Below are 20,647 nucleotides of genomic sequence, written 5' to 3' on the forward strand. Positions count from 1 at the left end.
AAAAGAGGAAAAAGAAAACTCTTCTCTTTTGGAATCAGAAGTATAAATTGGACAAGTACATTAAGTTTCCATAGCATCAATTCAAATTTTCATCCCAAAGAGTCTTTTGTTTAGCTAGCTCCCAACATATGCGCGCACGCGCACACACACACACACACACGTGTTTTCAATTTGATGAAGAGCTTGAAAAATAATTCAGCCTGGTTAAATTATATTCTTAATGGTATTTTTTTTAAGCACTTATTCTGTGCAAAGCACTGTTCTAAACACCGGGGTTGATACAAGGTAATCAGGTTGCCACAGTCCCTGTCCCACATGGAGCTCACAGTCTTAATCCCCATTTTATAGAAGAGATAACTGAGGTAAAGACAAGTAAAGTGTCTTGCCCAAGATCACACAGCAGAGAAGTGGTAGAGCTGAGATTAGAACCCAGGTCCTTCTGACTCCCTAGCCCGTGATCAATCTGCTAGACCAGAAAGCTCTTCACAGTCACTTCATGGCCTGCTGCCAATGGAAAATGTTGCCTCAAAAATGTGGAAATACAGTTTTAAGTCACACCTTCTCTCTGAGTTTCAGTTCTGCTACTTTCTTGATGCAGAATCTTTGACAACACTAAATTTACTTGTGCTTCAGTTGCCTCAGCTCTAAAAATGGGATAAAATTAATTCATTCACTCATTCCTATTAATTGAGCACTTACTGTGTGCACAGCACTGTACTAAGCTCTTGGAAAATACAATTCAGCAATAAAGAGAAACAATCCCTGCCCACAACAAGCTTACAGTCTAGAAGGGAAATAATGATGGTTTGTTAAGGGCTTACCATGAGCCAAGCACTGTTCTGAGAGCTGGGGTAAATACAAGAGTATCAGGTTGATTATCAGGTGGGGCTCATAGTCTTAATCCCCATTTTACAGATGAGGTCTCTGAGGCACAAAGAAGGTAAGTGACTTGCCTCAAGTCACATAGTTGACCAGTGTCAGAGCTGCGATTAGAACCCAAGCCTTCTGACTCCTGCTCTTACCTCTAAGCCATGCTGCGTCTCTTAAAATAAATAATTCGTTTATAATAAATAATAAATAAATCAATAAAATACCTGTTCTCTCTCCCCCTTAGACTGTGAGTACTGTGTGGGACATACATTCAATCTGATTATCTTGAATTTACTCCAGGGCTTGGCACATAGTAAGAACTTAACAATTACTACAATCAGTAAATGATTACCTTCACTCATCCTATCCTACCTGGATTACTGCATCAGCCTACTTGCTGACCTCCCAGCCTCCTGATATGCAGTCCATATACTTCACTCTGCTTCCTGGATCATATTTCTACAAAAATGTTCAGGTAATCTCACCCCACTCTTCAAAAAAATCCACTGGTTGCCCATCCACCCCACATCAAACAACAACTCCTCACCATTGGCTTTAAAGCACTCTATCACCCAGCTCCCACCTACTTCACCTCTGTACTCTCCTACTACAACTCAACCTCCACACTTAACTGCTCTAACGCTAACCATCTCACTGAGCCTCGATTTCATCTATCTTGCCACAGACCCCTTAACCACATCCTGCCTCTGGCCTGGAATGGCCTCCCTCGTTATAACTGACAGACAATTACTCTTCCCTGCTTCAAACACTTATTGAAGGCACATCTCCTACAAGATGCCTTCCCTGACTAAGCCCCTGCTTTCCTCTTCTCCCACTCCCTTCTGCATCACCCTGATTGGCTCCCTTTGTTCTTCCCCCCCCCATCCCCACAGCACTTATGTACATACCTGGAATGTATTTATATTTATGACTGTCTCCTTGACTCCAAACAGTAAGCTTATTGTGAGCAGGGAATGTGTCTGCTGGTCCTCTCCCAGACTTCCCTATCACCATGGATGGCACGACCATCCTTCCCATCTCTCAGGCCCACAATCTCGGTGTCATCCTTGACTCGTCTCTCTCGTTCACCCCACACATCCTATCCGTTACCAAGACCTGCCGGTTTCACCTTTACAATATCGCTAAGATCCGCCCTTTCCTCTCCACCCAAACGGCTACCTTACTGCTACGGGCTCTCGTTATATCCTGGCTAGACTACTGTGTCAGCCTTCTCTCTGACCTCCTTTCCTCCTCTCTCGCCCCGCTCCAGTCTATTCTTCACTCTGCTGCCCGGCTCATCTTCCTGCAGAAACGATCTGGGCATGTCACTCCCCTTCTTAAACAACTCCAGTGGTTGCCTATCAACCTCCGCTCCAAACAAAAACTCCTCACTCTAGGCTTCAAGGCTCTACATCACCTTGCACCTTCCTAACTCTCCTCCCTTCTCTCTTTCTACCGCCCACCCCGCACGCTCCGCTCCTCCGCTGCCCACCTCCTCACCTCCCGCGGTCCTGGAATGCCCCCCCTTCACCTCTCCGCAGCTTAACCCTCTTTTCCCCCCATTTCCCTCTGCTTCTCCTCCTCTCCCTTCCCATCCCCTCAGCACTGTACTCGTCTGCTCAACTGTATATATTTATTACCCTAATTATTTTGTTAATGAAATGTACATCGCCTTGATTCTATTTAGTTGCCATTGTTTTTACGAGATGTTCTTCCCCTTGACTCTATTTATTGCCAATGTTCTTGTCTGTCCGTCTCCCCCGATTAGACTGTAAGCCCGTCAAACAGCAGGGACTGTCTCTGTTGCCGACTTGTTCATTCCAAGCACTTAGGACAATGCTCTGCACATAGTAAGCGCTCAATAAATACTATTGAATGAATGAATGAATGAATATTGTAGTATTGTACTCTCCCAAATGCTTAGTGTTTTGCACATATTAAATGCTCAATAAATGTGATTGAATAAATTAATGAGTTGAATGAATTACTGGTATGATCTGATTACCTCAGTGCTTACACATGACAAACACTTGGTAAACAGCATCATTTGGAGCATCAAGGTTATGGCTTACGTAGCCACCTGACCTATATTTTACTGGATGACTCATTTTATGGCCATTTTTTCTTCAAATGAACAGTGACAATCAACAAGGGATGCACTTTGTCACATTTAAAAATATAAATTGCTTTATGCAGCTGCATCTCTTGCCAAGTTTGCCCAGCACCTAAAATGTACTTTATCTCCTGACATTTTATTTTAACCTGGTCCCACTGCAGCTACCCAATCCCTTGTGGGCAAAGCCTTTACAGCTCGTGCAACTCGGAACCGCCTAGCCTGTGGGATTGAGAAAAGGCAGATGGATAATTGGGGAGGGAATAAAAACTAATAATAATAATAGTGATATTTGTTAAACCCCCTCTCAGGATCACAACTGGAGAGTTTCCAGTACTCCACCAGTCTTGGTTACAGAAGGGAGATCAAGCAGAGGTATATCCATGTCATTCCTAGCTTTGACAGTGCCTAGCAAGTGGAAGGCATTCTGCTATGTCAAAACTCAACTGTGCTAGGCAGCAGCGGCATGGGAGAGAGAGGAGGGCAGAGAAACAAGTTTACTGTGTAGAAGAAGGCAATGGTAAACCACTTTCATATGTTTACCAAAAAACTCTATGTAGATACACTATCAGAACGATTGCAGATAGAGGTGGGGCATTCTGGGAGAGATGTGTCCATGGAGTCGCAATGGGCTGGAGATGACTCAACAGCATAAGACCAGCATAAGACCATTTGTTAAGTGCTTACCATGTGCCAAGCACTGTACTAAGCACTGGGGTGGATACAAGCAAATCCGATTGGACACAGTCTCACACGAGGCTCTTAGTCTTAATCCCCATTCTGCAGATGAGATAACTGAATCACAGAGAAGTTAAGTGACTTTCCCAAGATCACACAAATAGAAGAGTTGAGATTAGAACCCAGCTCTTTCCAACTCCTAGGCCCTTGCTCTATCCAATAGACCATTGACACTCTCCCATTACCACAGGTTTGGTGGCCCAAGGCATTATGGGCTAATAGAGATGTACAAGGTCAGGACAGAACAGGGCTGGCTGTGGTGAAACAAGGTGTATCTTAAACAGACATGGAATATGGACAGGTTATAGTGATGGGACTAGTCTTGTTATATGTAATGTAAGGGATGGGGAGTTGAGCAAAGGGAAACCATGAAGAAGAGAAAAATATGGATTTAGTTTCAGGGAGCAGTCAGGTCACAGGAGAGCCATAAACTGAAACAATGAAGTTTAAAAGGCTCCATTAAATGCTTGTATCTGCTTAGTGGAAAGAGAATTAAACCATATTTTAAAAAATTAGTCAGGATGAATGGATAAGGGCTGGAAGGGGGCAGAGGGTACTTGGAATGTAAGAAAGAAAATTAAATACATTTAAAAGTTTACTAAAAATGTATGCCCAGGATCACTCCATACTGATGAATATAATGATTACAAGTGTGATTTTCTAACTCTGACAATTTTTCTCTCCTGGGATCGATAATCAATAATAAAGGAACTAGAAGTCAAGAAATATGCCAAAAATTAATGTTAGGAAGATTTGCTATGAAGGACCTAGAAAAAATCACAAAATGTGCTGATGCAACAATTGCCACAAAAATACAAATTGTCAATTCTATGGTGTTTCCAGTGATAACGAATGGATCTGAAAGCTGGACATTTAAAAAACAGGATAGAAAGAACACTGATTCTTTTGAAATATGGTGTTGGAGAATGATTTGCGAATACCATGGACTGCCCATAAAACGAACAAATGGATTTGGGAGGAAATTAAGCCAAAGTAGTCTTCGGAAGGCCAAACGACTTGACTTAGATTAGCATATTTTGGACACATAATCAGGAGGACTAATTCCCTGGAGAAGAAACTAATGCTAGGAAAAGTTCAGGGAAAATGTGAAAGAGGCAGACCAGCAGCTAGATGGATAGAAATCATAACAATGATAACACAAGAACCATTAGGAAGGTTATGGATCATGGCAGAAGACAGAATGTTCTGGGGAAAATATATCCATAGAGTTGCTGTGAATTGGAAATGATTCTATGGCACTTCAAAATAATAATAATAATGAAGTAGTAGTATCCTGATCTGGACAACACTGAATCAAGTTACTGGATACAGTATTTTTACTATCAGCCATTAGTACTTCTCTGCATCCTGAAACCTGAAGATGTTTTACCCAAATTATGTTTCTGTCATGTCTTTTCCAGATAATGGCCTCAAATGGGGCTGGTGAACAGTCCATGACCAGGAACAGTTGGAGGAAGCTCAGGGTTGAAGATGTTCAATGGGTCATTTCCTGAAGCTCATTTTCACAATCTATTTTTCATAGTCTTTCTCAGTTTACTTTTTCCCAACTGTGAAAATCCATCTTATTTCATCTGAGGTCATGTTAACTGACAATGGTTGAGGAGGCAAAGAGAAACCATATGAAATTATGCATCACAACTGGGAATCCACTGGCGGTCACTCCAACTAGCAGCAGCTTCATCTCCTGTTGTGTGGACTGGATTTAGGACAAATAATTTTTGAAAAATAAAAGCCTTCACAACCTTTGCAAGCCCTGAGGCCTCTCTCCCTTCCACTTGCCCTTCATTCATCATTCCACCAAGGTTTGGTGTTTCACTATGTCAGTATTCTGAGCACGTTGCCAGGATTTTACTTTATGCCTGCCGCTTATTGCTCAGGTTGACATGATTATATATATATGTATATCTGAATAATATTCAGTGAACTTTTAGAAATTGTATAATGTGAAATGGCATGACGAACCCAAATCCACTCACTCTATAATTTCCAAAAGATACAAGGGACACAAAAGACATAGGAGTTAGTGTCTGATAGTACATAACCTGTTAGGTTATCACATTTAGATGAAAAGAGTTAACTCAAGAGCAGGTCAAATTAGAAGGAACAATCATCTGCTGAAATAGCAAAAGCCCTGAGGTCTCTACTGTGTGTATTAGTATTATTTCCTGCTACCACTAGCCTTAATTTAAAGTTTTCCATGTCCTGAACAATAGCATGCTTCATGATCATGTCTCTTATTTTGTTGTTCTCTATTGGATATCTTGACCTTATGGCTGAAATAAAATGCATAAATAATAAGCTATAAGGTCTTTTAGAGCCAACTGTCGTCCTGCACTGAATCATACATTCAATCATATTAATTGAGTGCTTACTGTGTGTAGAGCACTGTATTATGCACTTGGAAAGTACTATTCAACAACGAAAGATAATCCCTACCAAACAACGGGCTCACAGTCTAGAAGGGAGAGACAGACGACAAAACAAAACAAACCAAACCAAGTTTGCAACAATAGCATCAATATAAATGAATAGAATTGTAGATATATGCACATCATTAGTAAAATCTATAGAATAATAAATATGTACATACATACACAAGTGCTGTGGGGTGGGGAGAAGGGTAGAGCAAAGAAAGGGAGATGGGGTGATGGGGAGGGGAGAAGGAGCAGAGGTAAAGGGGGACTCAGTCTGGGAAGGCCTTATGGTGAAAGTATGCAATGATATCATCTGAAATCCTTTTATAAAACAGGAATAGAAAATTACGAAGTGTGTCAGGGTCCTGTCATGAGCTTTATTTAGATTAGCATGAAGGTATTCTAATAATACTTGAGAAAAATTCAGTCAATTTTAAAGTATGCATTCATGAGCATTCTCTCACCAAAATGAAAGTGGTAAGAGGAAACTACGGTTACTTATTTTCGCTTATTTTCTAAAGCACAGCATTTGAGACTGCATTTTTGAGACTGAAGTGAAAAATACACTGATGTTGTTTAAAATGCAGTTCTTTGACAGGTTTCATTTGTCATGTTTCCATCCTATACTTCACACAACATGGCAGGAAAAAGGCCAAAAATGAGTTCACATTCCATGGGCAATGGTGTCAAATTTAATGTGGCTCAACTTAATGTAGTCTGGTCATGTGTAGTGAATGAATGATGCTAGGGTAATGTAACAGTGACAACTTGGTTAGCAGAAAGAGAGAAATGTAACTGAGAATGAGCCTATGAACTGTTTCTAGTAATGGGAGAAGAAAGTCTTCAATAATGGATCATCAACAGGAACGGCTTGGAAACAACAGCAGCAGAGAGATATAGCGAGAAATTGGCTAATTTTAATTCCATCAGAATACTGAGTTCTCCTCCAAGGAAGAAACTGTAGCACAGACAGTAACAAGGCATGAAGCGAAAAAGTTCAATCATTATTCAAGGGGTGAAATCTATGGGAATTCAGCAAGGAAAGTTCATACTCCAGACTGTGTTTTGTTCTTTAGCCACAGTCATGTGTACTGAAAGCTACCGTATCAACAGAGGCATTTTGAACATGGAAACAATAATGATAGTTGTGGTTATTTAAGCGCTCATTATGTATCAAGGATTGCAGTAAGCACCAGGCTAGCTACAAAGATAATTACGCCCCACGTGGGGTTAACAATCTAAGTAGGAAGAAAAACAGGTATTGAATCCCCATTTTGCAGATACGTGAACTGAGGCACGGAGAAGTTGACTTGTTCAAGGTCACACAGCAGACAAGTAGCAGACCCGGGATTAGAATCCGTGTGCTCTCACTCACAGGCTTGTACTATTCCCTCTAGACCACACTGCTTCTCGCAACAGGGAACTGAAAGGAGACAGATTGCTAGTCAGGAAGGCAGAATAAGTGAAGCATTGTCTCAAACAATGTGATTTAGCAAGAGACTGTTGGGTGTCCACTACAGAGGATGACCATCCTGGTGGGCAGCAATCAGGACAGGTGTTAGTTCTTTGTGCAAAGGTTTTGCCAAGATCAGGATACCAGAAAACAGGTTCGGCCTCAGTGACAGGCCCTGAAGGGGACTGGAAGTGCAAATAAATGGGCAGAATGTTGGGATCCTGAATTTTAGTCCTGTTGTTTATCACCTGTCACAGAGCCATCAGATTCTGATGTAAAACTCCGGAAAAATCCTCCCACAACCTGTGAAGAGGTTAATGAGAACTCATTTTAACTTGATTTCAAATAGACTTACGTACTCTGCATTTCAATCCACACCTCTCTTCACGTTTTGCACTGAAATTATAAATATGGCTAGTCTCCCTGCATCAGTTTAAGGGAAGCCTTTCTTAACATCATAGGTCACTTTGTACATCCTCTGAGGATCCTATCCTATCAGTCCCACTGGATCATCAGAAGCTGCATGTTTTGGAGAAAAGAGCAGAGGCCTTGGAGTCCGAGGACAATGGGTTCCAACACCACCTCTACCACTTGTCTGCTGTGTGAACTTGGGCAAGACAGGTAACTTCTCTGAGCCTCATTTTCCTCAACTGTAAAATGGAAATTTAATAGCTGTTCTCCTCCCTACTTAGACTGTGCACCTCATGTGTGACTGGGACTGGTCTGATCTGATTAACTTGTGTCTTTCCCAGCATTTATGACAATGGTTGAGATATAGTAAATGCTTAACAAATACCGTAATTATTATTACCTACAACAGCCTAGTCCTGCAGGGCCTGAAGTCCCCATCTTTTCCCTTTCCATCAAAAACTCTCAGTCAGTTTACAGCTCTGCAAAGCAGCATGAGATGAGCAATTAGGCAGCTGTTCCTTCTGAACCCCTCGGCCCTCTAGAAATGCTTGTTAGGTTAAAGCGGTAGCTAAAGCCACTGAGGGGAAGAGATGCAAACATATCCGGTTACTACAGTTCAGTGAAATATAGGGCATTGGCTGGAAAACCCAGTCATCCTAGAGAGAAGGCATGAAAACACCACTCAGGACCCTGGCAGCTTATTTTTAATTCACTTTTTCCCTTTCACAATCCTACTGACCCCACATAAACAGGATGTGCTTTTGAACGGCAGTGATAAGAAAGGAGTGAAAAAACAAAGGTGTAACAGCCAATTCATCTCAAATATTTCTCAGACACTGTGATCCCTATAGGAATTCACTTCTGAACATTAAAAAAATTCCAAATTGGCGGGAAAGCAGGGAAGCAAAAGTAAAATATGCTTCTAAAAGCTCTAATTCTCATCTACTTGGACTTCTGACCTTCCCAATTCCCACTCTGACAGCTTTCCACCTGCTGGCAACATAGAGTCAGACTCGCACATTGTCATGTACCATGCGGTGACAGTATCTTCCATCAGACACCCTGGGCACCAGTAGCTGCTATATAGTCAGGTTGTCATTCATGACAGTATTGTTATCTTAGTTCTTTTCCCTTGTGTGTACTTTCTGTATCTCTTATCTTCTCCCTACACTCTTGGGTTCCTGCCAGTCAGAGCAATATAGCCCCAAGTTACCAACAAGTAAGTATTGCTTTTGTGCACTTTGATACCAGCATCCACTCACAAGTAAGCAGAAGGAGAAAAGACAGTTTTACCCGTAGGAAGGAGAGATCTCGGTTGTGCTCAATGCTGGTTATCTCCAGGTTGCCCATGACTACCTCACAGTTTTCATAGTATTTCCTCAAGGCACGATATTGCTGTTCCAGGTCAGAGAGAGAGCTCAGCTTGTTCTCCGTGCCAGCACACACTGAAAAGCAAAACATACATATTAAGCATAATGTTTTTAAAGAATTTGCATAATAGACTATAACTGAAATGGCATTGTATTCTCATGTAGTTCAAAAGAAAAATAGCTTGTTTTTTTTTTTTTTGATTCAGAGTGTTTTTTCACACCACCTCTGTGCAGGGTAGTGGATAAAGCAAGTGTTTCAGAGTCAGAAGGACGTGGGGCCTAATCAGGGCTCTGACACATCTGCTGTGTGACCTTGAGTAAGTCACTTAACTTCTCTGGGCCGCATTTGCCTCATCTGGGCCTCATGTGGGACATGGTGTGCATCCAACCCAATTAGTTTTTATTTATTCCAGTGCTTAGTACGTTCCCTGACACATATGTGCTTAACAAAAATCATTAAAAAAAACTGGGCCAGTTCATTTGATCAATGTAAATCTTCAACCCAGAAAGTGTACATGCCCTGAGGGAAATATATTTACTTGGCCTGTACTACCCAGTTGGGCATATAGAGTTCTAGGTACTTCAATTTCCTCATTTGTAAAATTGGGATAAAAATACCTGCCTTTCTATGAACCTCACAAGGTGGTTTATTCATTCATTCATTCAATTGTATTTATTGAGTGCTTACTGAATGCAGAGCATGGATCCTCTGTGTCCTAAAACCAAGGAAGAACCAATGAAATAATTCGAATTTGCTGAGCACTCACTGTGCACAGAGCAGTGAACTAAGATCTTAGGAGAGTACCATACAAATGGTAACATAATGAGCACTCACTGGGTGCAGAGCATTGTACCAGAGTACCACAGCAGAGTACATTATGGCAGTATAACAGATGCAGTCCCTCCCCACAATTCATTCATTCATTCAATAGTATTTATTGAGCGCTTACTATGTGCAGAGCACTTTACTAAGCGCTTGGAATGAACAAGTCGGCAACAGATAGAGACGGTCCCTGCCGTTTGACAGGCTTACAGTCTAATCAAGGGAGATGGACGGACAAGAACAATGACAATAAATAGAGTCAAGGGGAAGAACATCTCGTAAAAACAATGGCAACTAAATAGAATCAAGACGATGTACATTTCATTAACAAAATAAATAGGGTAATGAAAATATATACAGTTGAGCGGACAACCAGCTTGCAGTCTAGGATCAAGGTGACAAAGAAGGGAGGGAGAGAAATGGAAAGGAAGGTCTCTTGGAGAAGATGTGCCTTCAAAGACTTTGAAGTGGGAGAGAGTAATTGTCTGTCAGATATGAGTAGGGAGAGAATTCCAGGTCAGAGGCAGGATTTGAGCAAGAGGTCGGTGAGATAGACAAGATCGACGTACACTGAGAAGGTTGGCATTAGAGGAGCAAAGTGTGTGGGCTGGGTTGTAGTAGGAGAGTAGCGAGGAGAGGTAGGAGGGGGCAAGGAGAAGTGCAGTCCTGGTTCAGGGAGAGAATATAGAGAGTAGAGGAGGAAGTGCTCAGGTGATACAGTAAGAAGTAGAGTGGGAAGATGACAGATTAATCAGAGAAGTTTGAATAAGAGTGGGAAGAGAGTTCCAGGCAGGATACAAGAGGGCAATAATGAGATTGATAAGAGAGAGGCACATAAAGTAGGATGGTATTAGAAGGGCAAAGTGGGTGGGCTAGGTGGTAGTGGGAGAGGACAAGAAGGAGCAAGAAAATGGAGAACTGCACTTAGTACAGTGCTCTGCACATAGTAAGCGCTCAATAAATACGAATGAATGAATGAATGAATGAATGGAGCCAAACCCAGCCTGGCTCAAACTGGGTCTTGATGTCCATAAGCAAGTCCTGCCACTGAGGGAGTTTGTACTAGGGAGGATCAGGTATGCCCTGGGGAGCTGTAGAACAGCAGCTGGAGTACTAACAATGTAAGAACTTTTCTCTTGTGGAAAGGGCATGGGTCTGGGAAGTCAGAGGATCTTAATCTAATTCTGCTCTACCATTCCTCAGCTAGGTGACCTTGGGCAAGTCATTTAACTTCTTTGTGCCTCAGTTCCCTCATCTGTAAAATGGGGATGAAGACTGTTGAGCCCCATGTGGGTCATGAGCTGTGTCCAACTTGATTAGCTTGTATCTACCTCAGCAGTTGGTATGGTGTCTGGCACACAGTAAATGCTTAACAAATGCCATTATTAAAAAAAAGGACCATATTTCAAAAGCGAATGTAGATTTCAAGCATGCATGATTTCCAGAGGTTGTTGGGATACCCTCTAAGAATAAAAACACTTCATTGCACAATACCTCCACCAATCAATCAACCAATGGCATTTATTGTGCACTTTGTGTTGAGAACTATACTAAGAGCTTGGGAGAGTACAACAGAGTTGGTAGACACATTCCCTTCCCTCAAAGAGTTAACAGTCTACCTGGTGAGCAAGATGTTAAAATAAATACATACACATATTGGATATATATCTAAATGCTTTGGGGCTGAGGTTGGGGTGAATATCAATTGCCCCAAAGGTACAAATCCAAGTACAAAGGTGACACAGAAGAGAGAGTGAGCTGGGGGAACGAGAGGTTATCCAGGGAAGACCTCTTGGAAGAGGCTCTACCTAGAGGATGATCCTAGGTCCAGTTCCACTTCCACTTCCACCCATGTCTGGTTTTGCGCTAAATCAATGAGGTTCAGGGGCTCTATTACCATGAACTTAGTTTAGGTTAGTACCTAAGCAAGGAATAACTGAACAGGACCAAGTTTCCAGCAAGGGTCTGGCTTTTTCTTCCTAGTTCTACACTCATTTTTCAAGAAGAATATTCTTTGTTGCAAATGAGACCAAAATCTCTAGGAGAGAATCTTTAGGTAAGAGGATGGATTTTTTTGCTAGTGGATTTTCTGTCACCAAGTCCTTAGTGCTACTCACTCCAAATTGGGTAGTGAAAGACTGCACTAAGCAGTAGATAACCTTTGGTTCCCAGTGTCTGGGGCAATGATTCTCAAAACAGTGCTTGGCACATAGTAAGCTCTTAAATTCCATCATTATTATGCAATTCGGCAAAGCAGAGTGAGGAAGGGAGTGGAGGGTGACACTGCATGTTCTATGCAACTCCTCTCTACTTTTCCTCCATCTTTATTAGAAAGTGATAAAACAAGCTTTTGTATTTCAATTAGATTAAATTTCAACTTCCATTATTATAAAGAGGTGAAAGATAAGGTTATTAGTAATTTTAACGGTCCCACAAATATAGAACCATCAGCAGTCTCTTAAATGGACCTCTACTGGAAACTTTTTGGGAACTTTTTTAGGATTTTTAAGAACTTTATCTTGAGTTGATTCCCATAAAAGTGAAAGACATTGAACATTTAGAGGAAGAATTCTGATCACATCACAGATATTTCTATTGAAATAGTTTTCAATCATAATCTATGCTATGTGCACTTAGATATGTGAGAAATAATAAATATTTTTCAGTGAGAACTGACAGTGCAAACAAATGAGGCTTGGGAAATATTTGTGTCACATAACTGACATGAAAATTTGTACCTCCAAAAGATAAAAAAAAAACTTGTCATTGACATAGGCACAAATGCTGATTTCTTCCATATATCGAAGTAGCAAAAATGCCTTAAATCTCCCTTTAATTCTAAAGATAGAATCTGTACAAATCATTGAAATAGACCCTGGGCTGGATATGAGATAATCAGGTAAGACACAGTCAAGCAGGCTGTATACAATTAAATAGCAAATATATAATATATATGAGAATGCTTGAGATAGGTTTAAATAAAGAAATCCCAAATAGTGCTGGGAACTAATCAGGGAAGGGGTATGGCAGAAGGTGGGATTTGGTGGGGGCACTGAATGGGGACTGAGGTCTGTCTGGTGTGGGGAGGGAGGGAGGGAGGAAATCATAAACCAAGGGATTTGCGTGGGTGAAGAGAGGAAGAGGAGTTAGGTGAGAGCCATGTACACTTAGAAGGTCAGCTGAAAGGGAGCTGGGGATGAATGGATGAAGAGCACAGATATATGAGATGGGGCACTTTGGTTGAGAGTCTTGAACCCAAGGGTGAGGTGTTTTTGCTTCAGAGAAAAACATGAAGCATGATGAAGGGTTTCAAAGAGCGGAGAAATATTTGCCGAGCGACAGTGAGGCCCAGAAAGATCAACCGAGCTGGTCATGATTATGGAATGAATCAGGAGTGGACACAAGTCACCTCCAAAATATGGCTTGGTGCCATATTGAGCTATAACCTTTAAAGAAGGATAAATGTTGATGACTGACAAGAAGCTTTGAATTTCAAATGTAGGGGGCGAAACATCTAGAAATATAATATATGCATCTACAGCAAAATGTGCTTGTTGGTTGACATGAAAGAGCATCTTAAAAGACAAAATAAACCAATCCTCACAGAAACCTCTGAGGTTTCTGTTTTAACCACTAGCCTGAAAGTCACTCTGGCTATTGTTTTCAGTTCTTCAGCAAAAATCATCAATGGCAATGAACCTTCAAATGTCCAGTGGTTGCCTATCGACCTCCGCTCCAAACAAAAACTCCTCACTCTAGGCTTCAAGGCTCTCCATCACCTTGCCCCTTCCTACCTCTCCTCCCTTCTCTCTTTCTACCGCCCACCCCGCATGCTCCGCTCCTCTGCCGCCCACCTCCTCACCGTCCCTCGGTCTCGCCTATCCCGCCGTCGACCCCTGGGTCACGTCCTCCCGCGGTCCCGGAACGCCCTCCCTCCTCACCTCCGCCAAACTGATTCTCTTTCCCTCTTCAAAACCTTACTTAAAAATCACCTCCTCCAAGAGGCGTTCCCAGACTGAGCTCCTCTTCCCCCTCTACTCCCTCTGCCATCCCCCCTTTACCTCTCCGCAGCTAAAGCCTCATTTTCCCCTTTTCCCTCTGCTCCTCCACCTCTCCCTTCCCATCCCCACAGCACTGTACTTGTCCGCTCAACTGTATATATTTTTGTTACCTATTTATTTTGTTAATGAATTGTACATCGCCTTGATTCTATTTAGTTGCCATTGTTTTTACGAGATGTTCTTCCCCTTGACGCTGTTTAGTGCCATTGTTCTTGTCTGTCCGTCTCCCCCGATTAGACTGTAAGCCCGTCAAACGGCAGGGACCGTCTCTATCTGTTGCCGACTTGTTCATCCCAACTGCTTAGTACAGTGCTCTGCACATAGTAAGCGCTCAATAAATACTATTGAATGAATGAATGAAAATATAGACATGGAGAGAATTTTAAAAATGTATTTATATGTGTTTCAATAATTGTGTTTGAAAATACAGTATCTCAAATATGAGTTGGCTTTTATTTCAATGCAATATATCTGTAATCCATATTTGATAAATAACAGTGCCTTTCCAAAGTGGATATCTACTCAGTGTTATTTATATATCACAGATATAGCTAAACATTGAATAGAGACAATAAAATATTTATGGATAAAAAACAATCATCAAAAGCCCCTTCATCAGTTTTAAAATAATTCCTCTAATCCCTCTTATAAATAGGAAAATCCCTGTTATAAATAGGAAAATATCCATAAGTAGGAAAATTTTTTTTGTTAATTTTGATTGCCAAAGTCATCTTAGTATCCACACATTCACTTCTCTTGTTCAACAACTACAAAAAATGCCAAGAACAGCAAAATGTGCCATTTAATGAAAAATATACCTTTTTTTGGGCAGACGGGCTACCTTGTGTAGATTTAATTCTGCTGATATTAATTTCCTTCCTTTATAGAATTTTGTTACTACTGTTTTCATCTATTAGTTTCTATATCTCCTGACTACATTTTGGGAGTTTAGTAGAATTTCATTATTGCATTGCTGTGAATAACATTCACAGGGAATACATATGTATAAATATTAAAATATCATAAATCCATAATTAAATTGTTTTATAAAATATTTAGTGATAATGGTAATAATATTTATTAAGTGCTTAATGTGTGCAGATTACTGTACTAAAAACTGGGAAAGAATATTTAGGTGCGACTTAAAGCAGCCACCACAATCTTCCTAAGGTTTTGTGGAAACTGCACACTGTGACTGCTATTCTTCTTTCTGCCTGGATGGGGCAAGGAAGGTTGAGATGTAGTTTAAAATGTGTTGAGAGTTCTGTAGGGCTTTTCTTCTGTTTGAGCTCAATAATATTATAATGATCAGCTATACCTTGGAAGACCACCATGATTTTGGATTCCTCCTTAGTAAGAAGGTCTAAAAATAATTTTCATTGCTCTCCATAAGGCCTTGACTGAATGGATTATAAATTTCATTTGTCAATCGATTCAACAATCAGGCACTGTACACCAGACAAGGCCTAAAACATCAAACTCATTGATTTCATGAAGTTGTTTATGAAAACGGAATTTAAATCTCCTTCTTGCTAGCCACAGCAAGTTAAATAAAATTCAGCCCCACCTGCCAAACCCATTATGAACTGTATGCAGCCCACTCCTGACAATACTTGGAGGTTCTGTAAAACCAGATTTACAGGTAGAACCATTATAAAGCCTAGAATGAGGGGTGATACCATGTACTGTTGATAAGTTTTCACTTTAACTTCATCCTTTTTTTATTTATCTGGCTTCCAAAGAGCACTTATTCCTGACAGCATCGATTCTGTAGAGTCTCCTTTTGGAACGACAGAAAGAATTACTAACTGGATCATTTCTACCTTTTTTTTTGTTGACATGGCTGTAGTTTTCTTTTTTTAACACCTAGCAATCAATATAATAATAAATCTAGATTCAAATTAACTGGAGACCTGAATTGGGAGGTGAACATGATGAAGTTATACAGGTCAAGGGCCAATTATACAGTATTAAAAACAAAGGCCAAAACAGCTCTATACTTCTCAGCCATGTGCAAATATCAGTTACTTGTCTTTGGGTGCTATGCTATGGAAATCATGCTATGGAAATCAGAGCTCTGTACAAAATTGTACCTCGTCTCTAATGCATACCCTACCAGTCTAAGACCCCATCATTATTGAGAAGCAGCATATCCTGGGAAGCACATGGCCTGAGAAGTAGTGTAGCCTAAAGGAAAGAGCTTGGGCCTGGAAGTCAGAGGACCTGGATTCTAATCCCAACTCCACCACTTGTCTTCTGTGTGACCTAGGCAAGTCACTTAATTTTTCTCTACTTCAGCTGCTTCATCTCTAAATTGGGAATTAAAACTGTGTACCTCACTGGGACTGGGTCCAACCTCATTATTGTGTATCTATCCCAGTGCTTAGGCAGTCTCTGGCACATAGTAAGCACTTAACAAATACCATATAAAATTCTAATTCAAATTATGTTGTTTGCTAAAAGTGCTAGGATAGGTCAAAATAATCAAGTCAGACCCAGTTCCCTGCCCTAAACAGGGCTGACAGTCTAAAGCAGGAGGCAGAACAAGTATCATTACCCATTTTATAGATGAGGAGTTGAGGTACAGAAAAGAGAAGTGATTTGCCCAAGGTCACACAGCAGGCAGGTGACCAGGCTAGGATTAGTACTCAGATCCATTCTTACACGTACCAACTCTTGGTACCTCACTGACAAGAGTTTTTAATGCACTTGTAAATGTTTAAGAAAACTTAAAAAAATCCTTGGGTAATGAAATAAAAACTACTGAACATGTATATGTACTGGAAACTCAGTTCTTAGGGAAACAAGGTATGTCTAGGAAAGCAGTGTGGTCTGTACTCACAATCATGAGTCCTAGGATCTATTGACTGATTAAGCAACTCGATCAATCAATCAATAGAACAATGGAACTAGGCACCTGGGAGGCTACAATATAAAGAGTTGGTAGACACATTCCTTGCCCATAAGGAGCTCGCTTAACTTCTCTGTGCTGTGATTCCTCATCTGTAAATTGAGCATTAAAATCCTGTTCAGTTAATCAGTTGCATTTATTGAGCATTTACAATGTTTAGAGCACTGTACTAAGCACTTGGGAGAGTATAGGCTAACTGTGTAACAGATAAATTCCCTGCCCACAATGACTTTACAGTCTAGAGAACCTGTTCTCCTCATCCTTAGTCTGTAAACCCCCTGTGAAACACAGATGATGTCCAATCTGATCATTCTGAATCTACCCAGAATTTAGCATATGGTGAGCACTTAATAATGTCATAATTATTAGAAAAAGCATAGATAGACCAAATTGGGCCTCTAAAGTACATTAAAAGATTGCTTAGATATTTTAAAAAGTTGGTGACATAATTATAAATATCAACTCTATTTAAAATATGAGGTACTTGAGGGCAGAGATTGCATGTGATACTCTTTATATGTGTTCCCTAAGTATCTAGTTTAGAAATCTGCTCCTAGTAGATGCTCAGTACAGCAATCTGACCATAATTGGTGCTTGACCAAAGATGGTGATTACAATGAAAACAGCTGAAGTAATCATAATATTTATTAAGCACTCACTGTTTTTAGTGCTTTGTTTAAAATATAGGGAATGAATTAACAGGTAGGAATTAGACACATTCCCTGTCCCTCTTAGGGGAAATACAATCTAAGACCTTAAATGGGGAGAAAGTATTGGATATAGGCACATCAAGAGTAATGAAGCACTGAAACTTTTAATACTGTCTGTCTCTCCCTCTAGACTGTAAACTCGATGTGGGCAGAGAACATGTCTACCAATTCTGTTATACTGTACTCTCCCAAGTGCTTAGTACAGTGCTCTGCACACAGTATGCACTCAATCAATATGATTGATTGATTAAACACAACACAAACAAGTACACAAAATAGGCAGTGGTGTGAGACAACTGCACAACTCCCAACTCAGTAAAAAATAGCTTTGTCCTTAACAGATCAACTAAATACAGTCCTAGAAGTCACAGGAACAATAGTTCTGGTGTAACTCTCTTTAGTCTGTAAGCTACTTGTGGGCAGGGAACACGTGTACCAACTTTATTATATTGTACTCTCCCAAGTGCTTAGTACAGTGCTCTGCACACAGTAAGCTCTCAATAAATACGATGGAATGACTGATTGAAATGGCAGACTCTATTATTTTTATCTGTGAATTGGACCTTTCTCTTGTCACCATCTCTTCTTCACTTTTAAAGATGTTGGCATGAAAATAGAACTTGGGAAATATAAGTGCTCACCTTCTTTTATTGTCTCTCTCCTGCTCTACAGTTATGGAAGTCTTCCCTGTCTTCATTCTGGTGCTTTCAACACAAGAGCCAGATTGGGACAGTGGGAAAAGGAATATCTCCTTCCCGGGGTAGAAGTAAATGAGAGCAGGGGCCACTAGTAAATTGTAAGTGTTGGTCATCTTGTTCCACTTTTTGAAAAATTTCAAATCGTAGATTTTTTAGAGCATCAAAGCCACCTGGACCCAGGACACCAGAGGAGCACCAAAGTGGTGCTGCCCTTCTCGGGTGTGTGTGGGTCAGTGAGCAGGTTTAGCCCAGAAGTGGTGCCAGCTCCTTTCTGGGGCTGTGGAATAGGGCTAAAGCTGCATGGTCTGGGTATCCAGGTTGCCACCAGCGGTGCTGTCATCCTCTGTTGGGACGTAGTGGGGTTCTGGGCTTCATGCTTCAGACACAGAGAAAACCAATCTCTCTTATTGCTCTACCTTTCTGAGCCAGCAAAACCCAGCCTCTGAGACAGCCTGGGGATCTGTGGTGTTCTCCGCCTCTAGACTGAACTGCAAGCTGCAGAGGGGCAGCTCTCACCACAGCCACCTTCATGGTTTTCCTTCCCTCACCTTCCCCAATCCCTGGTATCAAGTTTCCTTACAGGCAGGGAACATGTCTACCAACTCTGTTAGATTATAGTCTTCCAAGGGCTTAATACAGTGCTCTGCATACAGTAAGCTCTCAGTGAGTATCATCGAATGATTGATTGATCAATCAAGTGGATCCTTCAAATTTCATGCCCCCCACACCCTGTTCCAGTTTGAGTCCTTTGTTTACATTTTCACTCCTTCTTCCTCCTCTCCACTAGTTTCTATGTCCCAGGCAGTAATTTGAGGAAACTGAGCACTCTTTCTGATGCCAATACAAGGTTGAACCACATACACATTTCCAACTCTCAACTTGATATCTAGAGAAAGGGATGTTTGATAATAATAATGATAATAATGGCATTTGTTAAGCCCTTACCATGTACCAATCACTGTTCCAAGCGCTGGGGAGGACACAGGGTAATCAGGTTGTCCCACATGGGGCTCATAGTCTTAATCCCCATTTTATAGATGAGGTAACTGAGGCACAGAGAAGTGAAGTGACTTGCCCAAAGTCACACAGCTGACAAGTGGCAGAGCTGGGATTAGAACCCATGCCCTCTGGCTCTCAAGCCCATGCTATTTCCACAGAGCCACACTGCTTCTCAATTTACCAGTGCCCCTGCTCTCATTTACTTCCACCCCTGGGAAGGATAGACTAGGATGGGTTCTGCCAACTCCCAGGGTGGCCACATTTTATGGAGAAACAGCATGGCATAGTGGACAGAGCACAGGCCTGGGAGTCAGAAGGTGATGGGTTCTAATCCCAGCTCTGTTACTTGTCTGCTTTGCGACCGTGGACAAGTCACTTCAGTTCTCTGGGCCTCAGTTACCTCATCTGTCAAATGGGTATGAAATCTAAGCCCTATGTGGACAGACTGTGTCCAACCAAATTAGCTAGTATCTACCCCAGAATTTAGTAAGTGCTTATTGCTTACTGTACTCTCCCAAGGGCTTAGTACACCGCTCTGCACACAGTAAGTGCCCAATAAATCCCACTGATAGATCATTCCTTTGTGTTTCCTGGCCTTGGCTCTGTTAGGGACCATAAGCCTCGCCAAGTGTCCTTTCTCATTTGTCTTAGGGAGAGTCCAAAAGGGGGTTTGTTCACATCTGTGAATTCAGTGCTTTGTCATGTGGGAGTTTCTCAAGCATCGAGAGAGGATAAAGATCCACAAATGTGCACCACAAAAGTGCTTCACAAATACCACAGTTATTATTATTACTCTCTGCGAGACCTGGGAGACTCCTAAGCAACCTGCCCCACCCTACTGGAACACAGAAACATTCTCCAGAGCACCGGAAGGAACTGTTAGGTCTATACGTATGCTCTTCTTTCCTCCAAAGGAGGAAAACAATGTATTATTCATTACATTTATCATTTCCAGCTGGCAATCACAATCTCCATCGCTTAATAAAGAAACTAATTTTATTTTCAGAAAGTAGGTTCTCTCTCTGGTGCACATTTATGGATCTTTATCCTCTCTT

At 41.2% G+C, this 20,647-nt stretch overlaps 1 protein-coding gene across 5 annotated transcripts in view; it reads right to left on the minus strand.

The window, feature by feature from the left end:
* The window catches only part of ERBB4 (erb-b2 receptor tyrosine kinase 4), a 1,160,668-nt gene that overhangs the window by 702,742 nt on the left and 437,279 nt on the right, over positions 1-20,647 (minus strand). For all 5 annotated transcript variants that reach the window (XM_029069455.2, XM_029069453.2, XM_029069454.2 and 2 more), the window contains exon 2: positions 9,314-9,465. In XM_029069455.2, the coding sequence (XP_028925288.1) occupies positions 9,314-9,465 (152 nt within the window). The remainder of the gene's footprint in view (positions 1-9,313; positions 9,466-20,647) is intronic.

This window comes from Ornithorhynchus anatinus, chromosome 7, assembly GCF_004115215.2.
Source record: "Ornithorhynchus anatinus isolate Pmale09 chromosome 7, mOrnAna1.pri.v4, whole genome shotgun sequence".
NCBI classification, from domain to species: Eukaryota; Metazoa; Chordata; class Mammalia; order Monotremata; family Ornithorhynchidae; genus Ornithorhynchus; species Ornithorhynchus anatinus.